Source organism: Furipterus horrens, unplaced genomic scaffold, assembly GCF_987537825.1.
Source record: "Furipterus horrens unplaced genomic scaffold, mFurHor1.1.pri manual_scaffold_6, whole genome shotgun sequence".
Taxonomy (NCBI): Eukaryota; Metazoa; Chordata; class Mammalia; order Chiroptera; family Furipteridae; genus Furipterus; species Furipterus horrens.
In genome coordinates, this window is record NW_028327176.1 from 164,680,420 (window position 1) to 164,700,475 (window position 20,056).

The window sequence follows — 20,056 nt, forward strand, 5'->3', positions numbered from 1 at the left end:
AATCTCTCTTATCCATTGTCTTTCTAATAGCAGCAGTAAGACTTAAAAAATAAAATAAAAATTTCCAGTCTCTGATTCTTAAACCTGTCATCCATTTATATGATGGCTCACTAGACCTGCAAAGATACTGGACAAGGAATAGTCCACTTTCTTTTTTCTTTTCTTTTCTTTTCTTTTCTTTTCTTTTCTTTGCTTTCCTTTTCAAATTTAGTGAGCAATACACTGTCTTGGCTTAACAAGCACCATGTTTTACTAAGTTATTTATAGATAACATTTATAGGTTTTTAGTTGGAGAACAGAGAAAGTGGATTGTCCCTTTTCTTCTGAGTCCCAATTATCTACACCCATGATCTCACTGGGTATAGAGATGATTTGTTAGGAAGGTTTACGTGATTGAAGCGAGGATTGTTTCTGCAACGGGAGCTCTCTATGAGATACAACAGGGTTCAAGGCTGAAATTCAACTCAAAGCATAACCTCTTGACAAGTTAGCCCAGTGAATTAAAGTCAGTACAGTGATAACTAAGAAGCAGTGCATAACTCTGTCTCCTGGATTCTTTGTTTGGCTCTCTTCCAAAAAAAAAAAACCCCGACAAAGACCCAAAAACAAATGCATTTCAAATGTCTGTGCCTTAAAACTCAAGCCCATGACTAAATAACTCAACTGGCTCCAAACTGAGAAGCAAATGGCAACAAGAAAAGCAAAAAAGGACCTTCTGCTGCATCACAAAGGCAGCACACTGACAATTTACAGGGGCTAGAAGCCCTGCAAAAGGAACTCTCAATGTGAACAAGGCGCTTCCTGCTGCCAATCAATAGTGCACTCTTGGTTATATAGGGAGTGAATGCCATTTACTAACTGGGTTGCAATAAAACTGGCAAGTCCATTTGTGAACAGCAGCCCACTTTATTGTCCAGGAGATCTTAGGGCATAGCATGCCCATTTATGGCACAAGGAAACTTACTTGGCATATGCAACAAAGAACTTGTCTGACTTGGAAGCACTGGTACATAAAGCAAATAAAAGATTCAAAGCCACCCAGGTGTAGAAGATTAAGGATTTAACAGGCAGATGGAGGAGAAGAGAATCATCTGGACACCCTTCATCCTTTACAATAAGGGAAAGTTCTCCAGTGATCCCAGCAGAAAGAATAAGCTTAAATGAACAAAATTTAGCAATTCTGTTGACAAAGGCAGAATCCTTGAATAGACTTTTTCTTTTAAATGTGAGTTTGTCTGCCAAAATCTGATTACCTTTCATAACAAATAAATGTCTTCTAAGCAAAAATCTCTTCTAAGTAGCAAAAATATGCCTTGCCCCCCACAGGGCATCATCCAAAAAAGGTGAACGTCACAACTTTAAGAGTCCAGTTTGAACAGATGGGGCTTGGATAATAGCAGTATGGAGATGACCAACAAACGCTGAGTTAAGGGCCACTTTTCATCTGCTGAGGTAAGACTTAACAGAATGACTTTCAAAAATCATCACTGTCATCACACTGCTCTGCTGATTAGATTCTTCTGAGTGGTCCAAAAGGATTTAGGAATCAAAGTAATTTTGTTTTCTTTTGTATTTAGTTTTATTTTTAATCATTTAATAGAGTTTTTAAAATCCCTTGACCTGGATTTGTAAATTTCTCGATAATAGGGCCCAATATATTATTCAAGGTAATTTACCATTCTCCCTCATTTCAGAACCCTCCACTTCAGACCTGTATGAAGGACACCTCACCCAGAAGGATCATTCTCATTTCCGGCCAGTGAGGGCGCTCTACATGCCTCATAACTATGAAACCTAACCCCGCCTTTACTCCTGCCTTCAAAATACAGACCCACCTCTGACCACTGAATCTGTGTGTTGCTTCCTCTTTGGAGCTCCTTTAATAGTACGGATTTCTCTACTCCTTTGAACATTTAGTTAAATATCAATATAAGACAGCCAATATGAATGATTCATCTCCCTCAGATAACTTTTCACCATTGTTTTACCACAGCACTTACAAACATATAAAATTAGAGACATAAAATTGTCTGGAATATTACAGGTTCAATATCTGAATAGCAATGTGAGCAATACAAATATGAGAAAAAATGGTACATCTAGCAAAGTCTTCATGGTAGAAGTAGGCATCCAGTTGAGTCTAAAATGATAAGTGGAACATAGAAAAGGGAAAGGAACAAGGTCATTTCGGAGGGTAGATATGTCATGTGTAAGTTCACACACACACACACACACACAGAGTACCCACAGTGTGCAAAGACCAATTAGAGAAAGCAGTTTTCAGTGGGACTAAATCAGAGGGTGCCTATAATGGTAGAAAGATTGGAGCAGTTGACTGAGGCCACATTATGAAGGACCTCAAATGAAGGCTAACCGTTCTGATTAGAAAGGAAGTACTGACAAAATCTGAGGAGCTCAATACCAGTAAATTAGCATCCAAAAAAAGTATGATTTATAAATCATGCACTTTCCTGGGATATTATGACTTTTTAACTGGTTTCTGGAGTTCTCTTAAAGCGTTTTTAGACAGTATATTGTTAAGTTCGTGTCTCTGTGGAAGAACAAAGTGTGGGGCTTCCTATTTTTCTAAAGGATTGGGCTGGCCTGGCAGAGGGTCCCTGGTTTATTCTTTGGGTGTTCTAGAGGGAACAGGCTATGAGGCAGAAGCCTGTCATTCTTCCAAAGTTGTGTAGTTTTTGTATTTTATGCTGTTTTAGTTTGTAACTAGCCCTATAGAAATAAGGTGATTAAAACAGGGGAAATGATAGCAGGGCCCAGGTGTTAGAGTTTAGCCTTAATTGATAGGCTTAAGTAATTGAAGCTGTGACTGGATAGACTTTCTTTATCACCAAACCTTTGCTTCTGGAATTTTGCCTAGAGGGTGGCGGCAGGCAGCAGGACCCCAAATTGCTTTTCGGTAGCATAACTACTATTGAATCAAGATTAAAGCATTTCCATCTCCCTAAAAATTATCCTGTGTCTTGTTGTATCATCCTTTCCTCTAGCCCCATAGCCCAAGGCAACCAGTGATCTACTTTCTGTCTCTATAATTTTGCATTTTCTAGAACTTCATGTAGACTTTTATGCTTTGCTTCTTTCACTTAGCATAATGCTTTTTGAGATTCATTTGTGTTGTTTTGTGTATCAGTATTTTGATCTTTTTTATTGCTGTGGATGTCTGTGACGTGATATTCTAGCGTCCGCATCGTTTAGAGCTGCGACTCAGAACATGGCGCGTTCCTAGAAGCCGCTTTCTGCATCAGTGGGCGGCGGCGCGTGGACTTGCAAGCGTGGGGCGCGGGACCAACCGACGCCACTTCGTGTTGGACAGTGGAAGCTGGAGAGCCGGGCTATTCGGACTGAGCCAATTGGTTTCCATGGATCTCAATAGTGCCAGCACTGTTGTTCTTCAAGTCTTAACTCAGGCCACCAGTCAGGATACTGCTGTGTTAAAGCCAGCTGAGGAGCAGTTGAAACAGTGGGAAACACAGCCAGGTTTTTATTCAGTGTTGCTGGTAAGTTGCTTAAAAATAGTTATTATTTTTAATAAAATGAGACACTATTCTATTGTTTTAAAAACCTACTTGTGTTGGTGGTTTACTTAGTGAAACTGATCCAAATGTTTGGCTGCCATTGCACTGCCATTTACTAATTCGAGGCATGGCACTTGGAGGACATTTAAGAGATGTTTATTGTTGGGTGAGTATACCCAAGCAGGGTATTGGTAGTATCTGCTTAGAAGGTTACACTGCCAGTTTTCTATTTTAGCCTGTAAATGCTGCCCTCAAGACTGTAAAGGAGGAAAGAGGAAGGACATCTCTAAAATCAGAGAAGGAAAACTGACTCCAAAAAACCTCCGCTGCCTTGCGGCATACCTCTTCAGGGGAAAGGCTAAGGGAGTAAACCCCGACAGAAAATCCGGAGCCGGAGTCCCTAAGGCGGTTTGACATTGTAGTCAACACCGGCAACTCCTGCGGCGCACCTGAAGCCAAGCTGTATTGACTTTGTCTTTCCCTTGGACCCTTCAGCTGCGAGGAGAGGGGGGGTCTGCTGCATGGGCAACAGCAGACCCTCCATATCACCCTGCCCAGGCTCTGTAGCTTCAGTTTCACTTGAGAGGACACTCCAGCGTCATCGCAAGATGTCGACTCAACACGGGAGGAGACAGATACCGGTTATAAGCTCATCCGATTGGCGAAGGAAACGAGCGCCAGGGGTCTCCTCTGACGGTGGGAGAGGTCATCGCACCTCACTGGACAGCTACCGTCTCGCCATGGCTCACCTGCCCCACTGGGTGCGTGGGGATCAGAGAGGCGCCTCTCGAAAAGTGGGCCACAAAACACCCGCACCAGTTAATTCCAAGCAAACAACAAGAAAGAAGCCTCCGGCTCTTCGCCTCGCTAGCTGGAACATCAGGACCATGTGCCCCGGACTTACTGCAGACCTTCCGTGGATCAAGGGTGCCAGGAAAACCGCTGTCATCGATAGGGAACTGGCACGGCTAAACATCGACATTGCAGCTCTACAGGAGACCCGGTTGGCCGACAACGGAACTATCAGAGAAACCAACTACACCTTCTACTGGCAAGGGAAGTCTCCGGACCAACCAAGACAGCACGGTGTTGGGTTCGCTGTGAAGAACACGCTTGTTAACTCCATAGAGCCACCCACAGGAGGCACAGAGAGATTACTTACCCTCCGATTGTCAACAACTTTCGGCCCAGTCAGCATTCTTAGCGCGTATGCCCCAACCCTCTGCGCCACCACCGAAGAGAAAGAACAGTTCTACCATGCACTGGACGAAGCGTTATCCAAGATTCCCAGAAGTAACGCTCTCCATCTCCTTGGAGACTTCAACGCAAGAGTAGGAGCCGACCACATGGCCTGGCCCACCTGCCTTGGAAACTTTGGGAGAGGAAAGATCAATGAGAATGGTCAGCGACTGCTTGAGCTCTTGTGTCACCATGGCCTGTGCGTGACAAACACATTCTTCAAGTGCAAAGAGATCCACCAGGTGTCATGGAGGCACCCCCGCTCCCGCCACTGGCACCAGCTTGACCTCGTCATCACCAGAAGAACGGATATTGGCAGCACCCTCCTCACCCGCAGCTACCACAGTGCAGACTGCGACACGGACCATGCCCTCGTGGTAAGCAAGGTGCGCATAATGCCGAAGAGGTTGCACCACTCCAAGATGAAGGGTCGCCCACGCATCAACACCAGTTGTGCCAGCAACCCAGTTAAGACCCAGCAATTCATCAACAAGATGGAAGATGCACTCGGCGAGGGAGTGGCGGCAGATGACATTATCGAATCCAATTGGCCACGTCTCCGCGACGCCATATACAACTCCGCCATTATTGCTTACGGGAAGAAAGAGCGGAAGAACGCTGACTGGTACGAGGCTCACTGGGAAGAAATGGAACCCGTGATCGAGGCTAAGAGGAAGGCCCTACTGGCTTACAAGGTCACGCCCACTCCCAGTACACTTCAAGCTCTACGGGCTGCCAGGAACAAAGTCCAGAAGACCGCCCGCCACTGTGCCAACACCTATTGGCTAAACCTGTGCAGAAGCATTCAGGAAGCCGCCGATATAGGCAACGCACGAGGAATGTATGAGGGTATCAAGAAGGCAACAGGCCCAATCCCCTCCAAGATCGCCCCCCTTAAGTCCAAGACAGGTGAGGTCATCACTGACCAGGAACAGCAAATGTGGCGGTGGACCGAGCACTACCTCGAGCTGTACGCAACGAAGAACACCGTAACAGACACTGCTCTTAACGCCATCCCAGACCTACCAGTCATGGAGGAGCTAGACACCCCACCTACTGCGGCAGAGCTCGGCAAAGCCATCGACCGCCTTGCTTGCGGGAAAGCACCAGGAAGCGACGGAATCCCTCCAGAAATCCTAAAGAGCTGGAAACCAGTCCTGCTACAGCCGCTCCACCATCTACTCTGTCTCTGCTGGAAGGAGGGTTACATCCCCCAGGATATGAGAGACGCCAACATTATCACCATGTACAAGAACAAAGGAGACCGCAGCGACTGCAACAACTACCGGGGCATCTCTCTCCTCAGCGTCGTCGGCAAAGTATTCGCCCGGGTCGCTCTTGCCCGCCTGCAGACCCTTGCTTCCCGCGTCTACCCAGAGTCCCAGTGTGGCTTCAGAGCTGGCCGATCAACAGTGGACATGATCTTCTCCCTACGCCAGCTGCAGGAGAAGTGTCACGAGCAGCATAAACCACTCTACCTCGCCTTTATCGACCTCACGAAGGCGTTTGATCTGGTCAGTCGAAGCGGACTCTTCAGCTTGCTACGGAAGATTGGCTGTCCACCACATCTGCTTGCTGTGGTCATGTCCTTTCACGACAACATGCACAGCACGGTGTCCTACAACGGCGCAACCTCTGAGGCCTTCCCAGTCAGCAGCGGAGTAAAGCAGGGCTGCGTCCTCGCGCCTACGCTGTTCGGAATCTTCTTCTCCATGCTCCTCCAATACGCCTTTAAGGACTGCAGCGAGGGTGTCTTCATTCACACCAGATCCGATGGCAAGCTCTATAACCTGGCCCGTCTACGAGCCAAGACCAAAGTCAAAGAGGTGCTCATCCGTGAGATGCTCTTCGCCGACGACGCAGCTTTGACATCACACTCCGAAGAGGGACTCCAGCAGCTAGTCACTTGCCTTTCCCACGCATGCAAGGAGTTCGGACTAGCCATCAGCCTGACGAAGACGAATGTTATGGCTCAAGGCACGGGGACTCCCCCATGCATCACCATCGACGGATACACCCTGGAGGTTGTCAACGACTTCACTTACCTTGGGTCCACCATCTCGAGCTCTCTGTCAGTCGACTTGGAGGTCAACCGGAGAATCGCCAGGGCAGCCACAGTTATGGCCAGACTGAACCGGCGAGTGTGGAACAATTCCAGCCTCACTGAGAAAACCAGACTGCGCATCTACCAAGCCTGCGTACTCAGCACTCTCCTCTATGGCAGCGAGACGTGGACCACCTACGCAAGGCACGAAAGGAAACTCAACAGCTTCCACATGAGGTGCCTGCGACGCGTCCTGCATGTCGCCTGGCAGGATAAGGTCCCCAACACCGAGGTGCTGAAGCGAGCCAATATGAGCAGTTTGCATGCAGTTCTTAGCGAGAGACGCCTCAGGTGGCTCGGCCATGTCAAAAGAATGGATGCAGGCCGTATCCCCAAAGACCTCCTCTACGGCGAGCTAGCAGAAGGCAAGAGGATGACAGGGCGCCCAAAACTGCGGTTCAAAGACATCTGCAAAAAGGACATGACACAATGCTCCATCAATCTCAACACATGGGAAGTTCAAGCAGACGACCGCCTAGCCTGGAGGCTCGCGGTCAGGCAAGGTACGTCACGCGCAGAGGCTGCGCGCAACGAGGAGGCGGTCCAGAAAAGATCGAGGCGGAAGCAGCGTCAGCAGCAGCAACAACGGCCATCTGCCTTCACCTGTACCAAGTGCGGCAGGGATTGTCACTCCCGAATCGGACTGCACAGCCATTCTCGGCGGTGCAGATAGACTCTCAGGAAGCTACGCCATCGTCTCTCGAGATGGACGGCTGCCGACGACGACGACGACTGACAAAATCTGAGGAGCTCAATACCAGTAAATTAGCATCCAAAAAAAGTATGATTTATAAACAGAATTTAAGGCAAGAGCAAACAGGAAACTGTTACCATTATCAAGATGGTACATAATCAGAGCTATGACTACAGAGTAAGCAGTGTGAAGACTAAAAAAGAATATAAATTTGAAATATGTATACATTGAGACCAAGAATAAGTGAATAGGACCCCATGATAGAAATCTTAAAGTGTTCAAACTCTTCACTTAGATTACAAAGCTCCCCATAACTAGAACGTAACCATCTACCACCGCATCTTTAAAAAGGTCCCCTTTGACCATTATGCCTGTCCCCAAGCCTCCACAATGCTAATCTCCTTCCAGATTTAGGGCCTGGGATCAGCTGTTTGCTCTGTCTCTAATGTACTTCCCTGATAAAGATCAGGAAAATTATCTTGGAGAAAGGTCCCTAGGTCCTTTTCACCATTTACATCTCCAAGAGAAGGTTACTTTCTCAAACAATTCTTCCCTAACCACCTGGTCCAAAGTGGTTTCCCAAACACTAACTCTCACATTGTTCTAATTATCTGCCTAGCACATTTTGTATTCTGTTCTTTCTCTCATTTGTTTATCTGCTTTCCCCACTTCAACCCCCCTACAGTGGAATTCCTGGGGGAACAGGAACCCGAGATCTGCTCAACCCTGTATATCCCCAGCAGCAAGAATGGCACCCAGCACAGATTAGGTTGCTGGATAAATATTTGCAGAATGGATAAATAAATGAGTCATTCCTAGTCAACCCTCAGAGAGAAAGTAATATCTGCAGGAATACTGTGTGATCCCGTGTCTTCTTCAGTCTTGGATATTCCAACTCTTTGAAATGGTGTGAGAGAATCCCAGATCTTTTCAATTGTCTTTTTTCAACTTTGCTAGCTTTAGTGGGTGCCTTTCCCTTGTGAATAAGAACTTTTCATAGACCTCTCTGCAGCTTTCATTACTTCCTTTGAACTTCATAAAAAACAAAACCTGTGCAATAAGTAACTAGCTATCATCCAGCCTAGCAAGGACTAAAACTCAAAGGGTCCACAAAACAGTCACTCAGAGAACAGAGGCATTGACCAAGGGGCCTGGGATTAAACACATGCCAAATGGCATCTAGTTTGAAGCTTTACCCAGTAGATAAAATAGCCTCAACATTTTCTCTATCAATATAAAGGAAGGAGATCTACTTCTCTCATGGAGCAGGTCACAATAGCAAATGTAATAAATAAAGCCATTTGGTTATATGTCTATTGTTGCACTTACAAAAGACCCTTCCCAAAAAAGGGGGAGGGTAAAAAAAAAGTAAAAACATGAAAGAAAAAGAAAACAAATAGCAACCCAGCCACCACCACCCCACAAGAAATTTACCCTGGTATTTATGGGTTAAACTGACTTAATCCCCATGTAAGCCTTACATTACTGAAGTTCACAACCAAACCACAAATGACTTTAAATAAAAACCCAAGAAATGTTGTATTTGTTTCCAAGTATTATATTAGTGCTGCTCTTATGAAACATCTGGATCTAAAGATATTTAAGTTTGAAACGAATTTTGATCTCTAGGTGCTGAAAGTTTTCCATTCTTTATTACATTATTGAATTATTACTTGATATAAATTTATGACTATAGACCTTATTTTTTAACATAAAATGAGAATTGATTTACTGCTTACAGAAAGCTGAGAAAAAATGATTTTTTAAAAAAGATCATTCAAAGAATATTAAGAATCTAAATCTCATCAGGGAATTCCAGGGTTATATGCAATGGTTATTTACATAACTAAAAGTAGAAAGAACATGTAGCAGCAAGTCTTATAACAACAGTTTTAAAAACACTTTTTGAAAATAATAACAGCTAAAATTAACCATAAACTGTCTGCTAGATGACATAAGTAAATGTTTTTATTTTCAGTGTTCAAAGTTTGTGTTCCTTTATATTTCAGCTTGTATTAACAACATAATTAGATTATCTACAATATTACCTAAAGAAATAGTAAAATAGTTACAGACTACATATTTATCTGACATTTCCCTTATATATTTTTGCTTAATACAATCATTCAATTGAAAAATAAATTACATCCTTTTATTATTCATTATGTTCTAAGAATTGAAACTGAAATCACCACAGCATAAAAGTTCAATTTTAGACAAAAACATGATGTCACTCGTTTTGTTTTGCCCATGAAGAGCCAATATTTTGTTCATATACCACATGCAGTTTAAACTGAAAACAAAATCAGTCTTTGAACTGGAAATGGACTCAGAGGTCATGCAAAAATTAAAGTTGTACAGAAATTCAAAAGACCCCCCCCCCAAAATGAACGATTCCAATTAACTCTCAAGGTCAATAGACAAAATAACTGAAAGAATTGATTTTAAATTGTTATTTATATAGTTTTTGTTGTACGATATGGTATTGTATTAATAAATGGCAGAGCATTGTCAGAAACATCATTAAACTGATAAGAAGAAAGGGGTTCTTTCACTTTTTGTGTTTCTCTACGAATCCTGCCTGCCCCAGTAGAATATATGTTTTTTCTAATCGTGGTACATGAAAATCAGCCCATTAAAGGTATGCTAAATAATTTCTACAGAGGTATAGAAAACAAGGAATCAGAGTGCATTAACTCAGATTCAACACACTGGGCTGAATGAAAGTGAGTGTGAGCAAGCAGATTTCTTCTATTACTCTTGGATCATCTCTCTTGCCCAGTCCCCTTGAATTTTAAAAAAAAAAAAACCTCCTAAGGAAAGAACACTACCTAATTCTCCTTACTGCTCATGAATTTTCAACTGCTTTTAAAAGGAAAATGAATTCGTTTCATGGATCTATTTCTCAAAAGAATTAGTAAAGGGGTACTTGACAGCTCTTGCTACACTAAATAAAAACAGGTACGATTTAGTACAATAACAAGAGACTGTTGTCATATACTTGCAATAATTATTGTGTTAACTAGAAAGACTCTCCTCTTCATTTGTTTACATTTATTTACAAACTATAAATTTTGTCAGTGAATCAATACAAATAGAGTCTAACAGAAGAGTAAAGCTGATGCTTTATAACAAAAGCAAATCACCGTCAGGAACCAGAGAGAAGTCACCCTCACAGGGTTATACGTTTTACGAAAATAATGACTATAATAACATGGGAGTTTTTCCAAATCCGTCTGGAGTACTTTAAATGAAACAACTAGGGTATCATTAAGATGAAAAATCAGCAGCAAAAGGCTGCTTCGTTAATAACAAGTATTTTGCCAGCATAAAAATGAGCCCAAGTGCCCAGGTTAGGAAATTACTGTTGCCATAACTAATATCAGCCTATCTAGTTGTGACTAACTTCAGAAGTCATTGACACAGCTAAAGTCTAAACACTTAATAGCGAGATTAAATCACTAAAGAGAAAGGGGAATAATTTTGGCCACTAAATAACCAGTAACTTACTCCATGCAAAAGATAAGAAACTTTCACTTAGCAATTCAGGTAAGAAACGTTCAAACCAGAAGTTTTATGAGTTTATTTGAACAAACTGACAACAATGTCAAGAAGCAAGATCTCAAAAGCTCCCCCAAAATGGCAGTTCTGCAATACATTTAGAATTAAGGGGGGAATGTAAAGATTACATGAAAGTAGGGAAAGCAAGGTGGGGATCAGATTATGGGATAATTAACAAGATTATGTGCTCTGGAGGATGGTTAGGCTTCCAAGGGGTCTCAAAAAGAAGCATTTCAAAGGTGTGTTAACCTAGATGCACAAAAATAATGAACAGAGCTTGCTTAAGGCTAAGATCAACTTTTACTAAAAAGTTATAGGCCTGAGGCATGACTACCCTGTTAGAAATTTATGATCAAATCACCCTGTGAAGTTATTTTCAGTTAGATTTATTACAGAGCCCTTCTTTCATCCCACACTTGATTAAATATTAAAACAAAACAAGGTGACATACATGAAGTATCCAGCTCAATGTCTTACACATGGTAGACACCCAACAGATGACCTTGCCTTCCTTTTTACTTCCTTAAGTCACTGCATCATTGTCTTACAACGCTTGTATATTTTCAAGTGTCTTCTCTCTACACCTGAGCTGAAAATGTGAATTGTTTCATTCAAAGATAGATAAGAATACTCTTAATTCTCCCACATCTCACGTTTTATCCATAAACAATGTGGTTATAAGTGTTATTACTTGAAAGCTAAAAAAAAAAACATGACATGGTACATTAGGCTGCTTTTGGCTGTATAGGAAAACACCTACCTAAAAATTGTTTATTATTATTGTGTTTTTTTTATTATTTCACCTGAGAGTAGGACCCTGGCTCCTTCCATACTTTCTTCTGTTACTCTCGGTTTTTATATCCTACATCACAGTTACATAACTGAAGTAGCTCCAAGCATCATCTTCGCATGAACAACATGCCTCTCTCTCTTTTTATCTGGAAGGAGCATCTTTCCCAGAGATCCCCTACAACTCTCTGGCCAGAGCTGTGTCACATCGCCACCCTTACCTACAGAGGAAGTTGTGAAAGTAAGTTAGGCGGGTGGGAGTCCTGCCAATGTGGAAGAAAGTGAGAAGAATGACTACTGAGTAAAAAATTAATAATATCTGTAACATTGTTATGCAAGATAATGAGCCAGCGTCATTTATAATGCTTATAAATGATGAAGTTACACCTATAAGCTATATCTAATGTTATGCATTGAATTGTATCCCCCCCCCCCCACCTCCACACACACACACAAAATGTATGTGTTGAAATCCTAATCCCCAATGAGACTGTATTTGGAGACAGGACCTTTGGGAGGTAGTTAAATGAGGTCATAAGAATGGGACCCTAATCTGATAGGCCTGGTAACTTTATAAGAAGAACAAAAAAAAAAAAAAACCCTCCAGAGTTTATATAACCAAACCAAGTAAGGAAACAGAGAGAAGGGGGCCATCTGGCAGGGAGGAAGAGAGCTCTCACCAGGTACCAAACAGGCCACCACCTTGACTTTTGGATTTTCCAGCTGTCTAAGCCACCCAGTCTTGAATATTTTGTTACAGCACCCAGCAGGCTAATCCATCTAACAGAGCAAAGCCCTGCCGCCCACCTTTCTTCAGTGGGGCTCCACATGGTTGAATGAAAACCTGTAGAAATTTAAGAGTCTGAAGAGCTGTGGCACAGAAGTGGAAAGTTCCCCTCACATTTTGCATGAATGGTTCATAAGCATATTCTTACTTCAGCCCCTATCTCCAAGGATCAGCTGTTTAGAAGTTATTTATTTATTTATTTTAACTAAACAGTCCCTTGGTTTAAATCCCAGTCTTCTTAAATTCGAAGCCAGCAGTGTCTCTCAAGTGTAAAAAGCATCCCGTTGCCAATATATCAGTGCAATACATGTTAACATAAACCTTGAAAAAGGAAACAAAAACAGAAATTCCATGTCTATCCAGTTGTTACAATTTTTTCAGACCAATGAAAAATGTTAAGGAAATGGGTTGCAAAAGTTCAATGTTTTGTTTCTCGGTGAATTCAGAGGCTTTAAAATAAAACACACATTCTGCTATATTATCACTTTCTAATTTCTGGCCAAACCCCTGTAGTTTTCATCACGCATCATTTTTGTGATTAATGATGTGCACCCAGTTAATGGAAAACAGCAGATTAGGTTTCCACTAATAGTTTTGGAAGTTATGTCTGCCTGCCTCATTTGGTAACAACCTCACTGTTCACTAAGAAACTAATGGATTTAATCCCAAAGCAGAACCCAGTTTTATAAATACAAGACAGGTCAGATTTCCAGAGAGGAGAAAATTACACTTTTAGAAATATGCTGATCTTCCGTTGAAATTTAACACCGAGATAATGCCTCATAATGTTTTTTTCCATTTCTATTTATTAATCAGTTTAAAATTTTATAGTACTTATTTGAGGCCTACAAAAATAGGCAAAAACGAGCACCTTGTGACTGTGACAAATAAAACAAATATAATATGATTCTTTCTATAATTAGTATACTTAGAAAAATACATCTATTGTTTTGAAGACACAACAGAGAAATAGTTCCTTATATATTAGTTTCACTACAGTGCTTATATCATAAACGTTTGCATTTCCTTGTTTTGTTTCATCGCAAAAAAGTGTTAGCGCCAAATAACTGTGGTTTAAGAAAAACAATGTGGTACAGTGGAAAGCATAGTAATCTAGAAACAGAAGAACGAGAGGCAAGAATTCTAGCCCTATTTGTGCCTCAAATTACTTTGGAACCAAATCTACCATTTGTTTTCATCCCCTACCTCTACATTTTATATTTATCTCTCTTTAGTCATTTATCAATTGCTATATTATTTCAAACTTTATCTATTTATGTTTCACATTTCCCATCTGCACTAGGCTCCTTCAGGTTAGACCACACATCTGATTTACATTATTATCTCCTCCAGTGCCAGTCTAGACTGTAAGGTTATGAGAACAGGGACTGTGCATGTATCCTCAGGGGTTTAGGATGGTTTGACCTCATGCTAATAAGGTATCAAGTATGTTAAGATTTTAATACACAAAAAATAACCTATGAAGAAAAACATGGAGGGGGAAGGAAGTATAGATGGAACACAAAGGATTTTCAAAGAGTGAAAAATCTCTGTATGATGCTATCAGGATGGATACATGCCATCCATCTGTCAAACTCTTCGCATGTACAACACCAGGAGTGAACCTTAAAAATAACTATGGCCTCTGAGTGATTCTGATGTCAATGTAGGTTTATGGATTGTGTACCACTCTAGCGGCTGATGTGGATTACAAGGGAGGCTATGCATGTGGGGGGCGGGGGGGGGGGGGGGGCGGGGGCGTATATGGTAAATCTCTGTACTTTCCTCCCAATTTTGCTATGAACCTAAAACTGCTCCAAAAACTAAATAAATGTGTCTTTTTAAAAAAAAATAGCATGATTTCAAAACAGAAGAAGATTCTGAGCACACATTAAATCCAGTGGAGTCTGTAAATTTTATGTTTACCTGTCATTACATCAACTAAACTTGATGGTCAACACATGCTACGTGTCAGACACTTTTCTAAACACTTTACATATATATTAACTCACGTGATATAATAAGACAATGTGGTAGATACTAATATGGATCTTCATTTTTCAGAGAAGGGAAACTACAGTCAAAGAGATTAAGGAGCATGTCCAATGCTGCAGGGCTGTGAAATAAGCCAAAATTCACCCCGTGAGGCCAGCCCCGAAATTCATGAGCGTCATCCCGATCTACCAGGCAACCAAATTCATTATTTGGAAAATTGTTTTTGCTTTTTCTTCACAATGTTATGTATATTATGTTTTCCTTTTTCAAATCAGAAGTTAAATTTCTTAGGATTAAAAACTAGTGTCTCCTCATTATTGAATAATCCCCAGCATGAGTAATTAAATTACCACATCAACCTCCTGTTCAGGCATCTGGCAAAATGGAATCACTGGGAAGGACAAGTCACAGCAAAAATATACTATAGCTGTTTCAGATTTTTATTTCAACAGAAAAATGGAAAAGAGAACCACACTGCAAGTATATGTAAACTAGGGAAATTTGTCATGCAAAATGAAGGGATTCCCGTCCCCCCAACTTCCAGGAATATGTTTTATACAAAAATTAGCCCAGAGTAATTAAAGATAGTGGCACTCTGGGACTATTTCCTTTTTGGTAGTTTTGTTATTGTTAAAATTGTTTGAGAAGGGGGCTGATGAGGGGAGTGGTCAGATAAGGAGTGGCTCAGGCATATAGGATTCCCCTATAGAAACACAATAAAAGAAAAGTAATTAGAAGAATTACAGTATTTAAAAATGTTCAAGAAGAAGTTTGTAGAGCATGAATTCTCGGGAGAAGAGAAATTGAGTAAACAATGGAAGAAAGGAGACTAATTTCTATGCATATCTTTACTTAAAGTCTGGGGGAAAAAATAGGCAGTGTTTCTTTTTATTAAAGAATTGAAATGAGTAAGCAGTTAACATGACACACTGCAATGGCTATATTTTAATTTTCTGTAAATCCATAAAGATTCTGCATTAAAGAACAGTCAGAAGTTTTTCATGCTATTTCCTAATAGCAAAAAGGCTACATAAATAATAGTTTATGTTGAGCTGGTTGTTTCTAATAACTGATGTACAGGTACAATTATGTATCTAAATGACAGAATCGATGAAAATATCAACCAAATAATTTATTGAGCACTAAGCACATGAAAAATATTATACTGTTATTCGCTTTCATTGATTGTTAAGTTTTGCAAGTTAAGTAAAAATATGTGGAAGCAAAGCAATCACTTAAGAAACGATCTGTGGCTCAAATTTCAATCTGCAACAAAGAGAGATATTTATCCATGGGTTATATTATTTCATAACCTTGTTCCCTGACAAGCGATCTCCAAAAAGACCTCACTGGCCAGGCTGAAACTCCCAGAGACATTTTTCACTGCATGCTTGAACACTCTGCAAGTCCATGTAAACCAGAGGGCCTTGTCATGCAAACAGACTTAACAAAGAACCATCCATCCAGTTCTAGGTACTATAACTCAACATTAATACTGCAGAATCTGTGCCATAAAAAAAGTAATTAATATCACTGGCTCAAAGATAGTCTTAGAAAAAATAAGGAAGAAGTAATCAATGTACAGTAGTCCTTCTCTATATCGCGGTTCAGTTACTGTGGCCTCACTGTATCACGGGATTTTTAGAAATATTGTATTTAATCATTTATCGCGGATTTTTCGGTATATCACGGGATTTCGTGGTACTGTATACATATGTTGTTAAAGTTATGTAGGTTTAAGAGTGTAGAATATATTTAAGACCATAAGTAGTGTTTATAAAAGTGTGGAAAAGGTTAGTAAGGGACTGGGAAAGGACAATAAGAAACTGGGAACAGTTTATAAGTGTGTGGAAAGGGTTTATAAAGCCTTAAAATATATATAATACTAAAATAAATGTAAGGTTCCTACTTCATGGATTTTCACCTATGGTGGTGGTGGGGGGGGGGGGGTCTAGAACGTAATACCCGCCATAAGTGAGGGATCACTGTATTTCATTTCTTTGTCACAAAGGAACAGAAGTATGATAACACAGATATATTATTTGTTGGATTTATCAAACTCTATTTCTATGTTTTATTTTAAGGCACAACAGTTAGATTCTTTAACCAACTGTCTACTCAGGTAGCAAAGAGCACATAGGGTTGAATATAGGCAATATGATTCCAGCCCAAATTTTTAACCATTGTGCTAGATTTGTAATTTGGACCTTTTAAGGAGTCTGAATATCATTACATTGAGTTTTATCTTGCTGAATCGTGGGCTTTTCTTTTCAGTGTTACGCTCCAATAACAGATTCTCTGTGAAGTCAGTATGACGATGCAATGATAGTCATGAGCCCACTGTTATCAGAGATGTGCCCACCGATCTTTCCTCCAGCATTTTAGCATGAGTTCCACACACCTCCACCAATCCAGCTACCACATACTCAGCCCTACCAAAGCGCTGGCCCTCCCTAGGCAGATGGCTCTCCCAAACAGAAGAAAAACATCCTTCTGTTCTGGAATAATGGAGTCCACTGGCACCTAATGAAAATCCATTGAAATCTCAATAGGCACATAACCCTGAATGGAGAGCTTTACCTGTGAAACAATATCTATGAAGTAAAAGGCTTTTAATCAATAGAAAGTCAACTCAAAACAAAGCAATTAAAACAATGCACTGAAAAAAAAAACAAAAAAAAACAATGCACTGAATTTTTCCTTTCCTTGGGAATAAAAACTAACCTAACCTGAAGAAAGTTAATTTTTAAATAACAGAAATAAAAGTGTTCTTAGCTTATACATTACTCATTGAACATAAAATCTACTATTATAACCATATCCTCATTAGGCTAATAAACAACAAATAAGAAGTCATAGAGAAGCTTAAATTGCAAATTCTAACACAAAAGTGAACTTTCAAAAGAGGTAACTTTCTGTTTCCAGGAACTGAATTGCATAGTGAGGATTACTGAACAACTCTCTGATCTGCTAAACCACATAAACTCAGTCACACAAAACATAAAGTAGGTATTGACACTATTTACTGTCTCATTTAAATGTAATTATATCAAGCATGTCTGGGGATAAAAATCCAAAACAGCTTTTATTTTTTTGTTTGCTTATTTTTATACTTCATGTAACTGACAAATTTATTCAAACTGCCTCCCTCTTAGATAACATATTTCATGAAATGTTTATTTCATGTTTATTTTCCAAATGTTATTTTCCAACAGTGAGTAAACCAATCACATCTGAATACTGCACTCCAATTAAAAACACTATTTCTTCCTGAACAGAGACACAGAAATATATCTGTCAATAAGTAGCTTTTAGCAACCAACCAACAAATTTTGTACCTAACCTATTTTTTTCTCTATATGTGAAATAATTTTTTTTCTCTTTTTTGAAAATTTTATGCCAAGGTATTTAAACATCTGCTCCAGGACAGGGTTGGGTTGGGGAGGGTTAGACAGACAATCTCATATTCCTTTGGGGCTCACATTTACTTCTAAGTAGTACATACACAGTGAGATTCAATGACATCAAAGTATTAACCAGAAAAGAAAGGATGGTTACCTGATATTCATTGGGCCAAAAGGTGCTCACTGCTAGCTCAGCCCGAAGCCAATCTCTACCGGTGAATCCAGTCACATTCCAAATTGGATTGGCAAGAGGTCCCTTATTCACCCTAACTAGTATGTTCAAAGTGCCAGGGTTCAATCCTTTTGGGCTATATAACAGGTAACTGAAATCAATACAGTGAGTATCGTTCTCCTTCATCGTAGGCAGCTGAAGTCTGGCTTTTTCTCCAGGGTCATGATTTGAAGAGTCCACTATCATATAGGAACCTGAAATGACATTACATATAATAAAGTTAAATAAATATATAAGCAAAAAGAAATATATAATAGAAAGAACATTAAAAACCATATCAATCTATTCTGAGTGTTAAATTTAATTCAGAACAGAGTCATAGAAAGATATCAATCAAGTAAATAAACTGAATTATAGGTGGCAGATATTGTTCAAAGGACCTAATATGAAATAATACATTTGCTTTCTGCAATAACCTGTTGTTATTCCTATTTCAAAAATTAGAAAACTGAGGAATAATTAGCAACTTCAAAACCAAATAGTCTTTGATTCGTTGCATGGCCAACTAGGTAAAGCCTGGTTTAAATCCACATCCCACTCTAAAAAATATCTAGTATTACCAAGGAGGGGTGTTTTAATATCAAACAAAGCAATACCTTATGGGCTTGGTTTACATAAAGCATGCATCTTTTGTTTTCCATGTCTGTAAAACTATGCAGGAAGATGGGCTAAGAGTATAGACACTGAAATCATTTATAATTTCCAGTCCCAAGATCATCAGTTATAAAAGCTGTGTGGCCTCTCGCAGTGTACTGGCCACTCTGAACTTCAGGTCAGGGAAAAAGGATACTTTACAGTGTAATTATTAGGACTGAAATTCATGTCAAAATTTCTAGACTGAGAATCGATACAGAATAGATTCACCTGCCCACAGCCTCACCTGTAAAGCTGTCAGCTTGTCATCATGGCCATTGGTCCCAATTCTGCAATAGTCCCTACATTGTTCTATAGCTGCCAGAAACCTCACTTGAAAAAAACTAATCTACCTAACTTCCTTTGATATAATAAATATTTATTGGCTATTTATCAAGGGAAGGCACAAAACATAAAGAGGTTTACCCTCATAATACCTCATAGTCCCACCCTCAAATGCAGTCTCTGTATGGCAGGCAAAGGTCATATAGTGTTAAGTAACTGAACATTAGCTGCCAGTATTAGTCCAAGGTCATCTCCAGAAAAACAATCAATGTTTTTCATGTCACTGTGCATTTTAACAAAGATACATATGGCAAAAATGGAAATATATTTATCACACTCAAGGTAGAACACAAATTTTATTATACAATATTTTCTCCCTAGGATGTAAATTTAACCTAAATGTATTAGATATGTAAATGTAACCTAAACGCATTAGGTATAGTGTTACAGAACCCAGCTATAACACTGTATTACTAGGGCTATATTGGCTCCTCTTCCTAACCACTTTGTAGAATTAATGAACCCTTTGGATTTCCTCTCTAAAACACAGTAACTTTTACCGCGACACTAAATGTTCATTGACTACTGGTCTAGTTAATTTAACCCACCAAAACTTATTCAAATAATGGAAGATAAAAGGACTGCTACTATATAAAAAATAAAAAGTTTTAATCTGACCATTTGGTGGTACTATAATTCAGACCTGCAGAAAGATTTCATATGGTAACACATTAGAGGTCCAGTACAGATTAAGATTAGTATAGTGACAAGTTATTGATATTAGTTTTACTTCATTTTTC

General features: G+C 40.0%; 1 protein-coding gene across 2 annotated transcripts in view; it reads right to left on the bottom strand.

Moving 5' to 3' along the window:
- Positions 1–20,056, bottom strand: part of PTPRK (protein tyrosine phosphatase receptor type K) — a 495,428-nt gene that overhangs the window by 284,985 nt on the left and 190,387 nt on the right. For both annotated transcript variants that reach the window (XM_090279830.1, XM_090279829.1), the window contains exon 3: positions 18,261–18,532. In XM_090279830.1, coding sequence (XP_090135956.1) covers positions 18,261–18,532 — 272 coding nt within the window. The remainder of the gene's footprint in view (positions 1–18,260; positions 18,533–20,056) is intronic.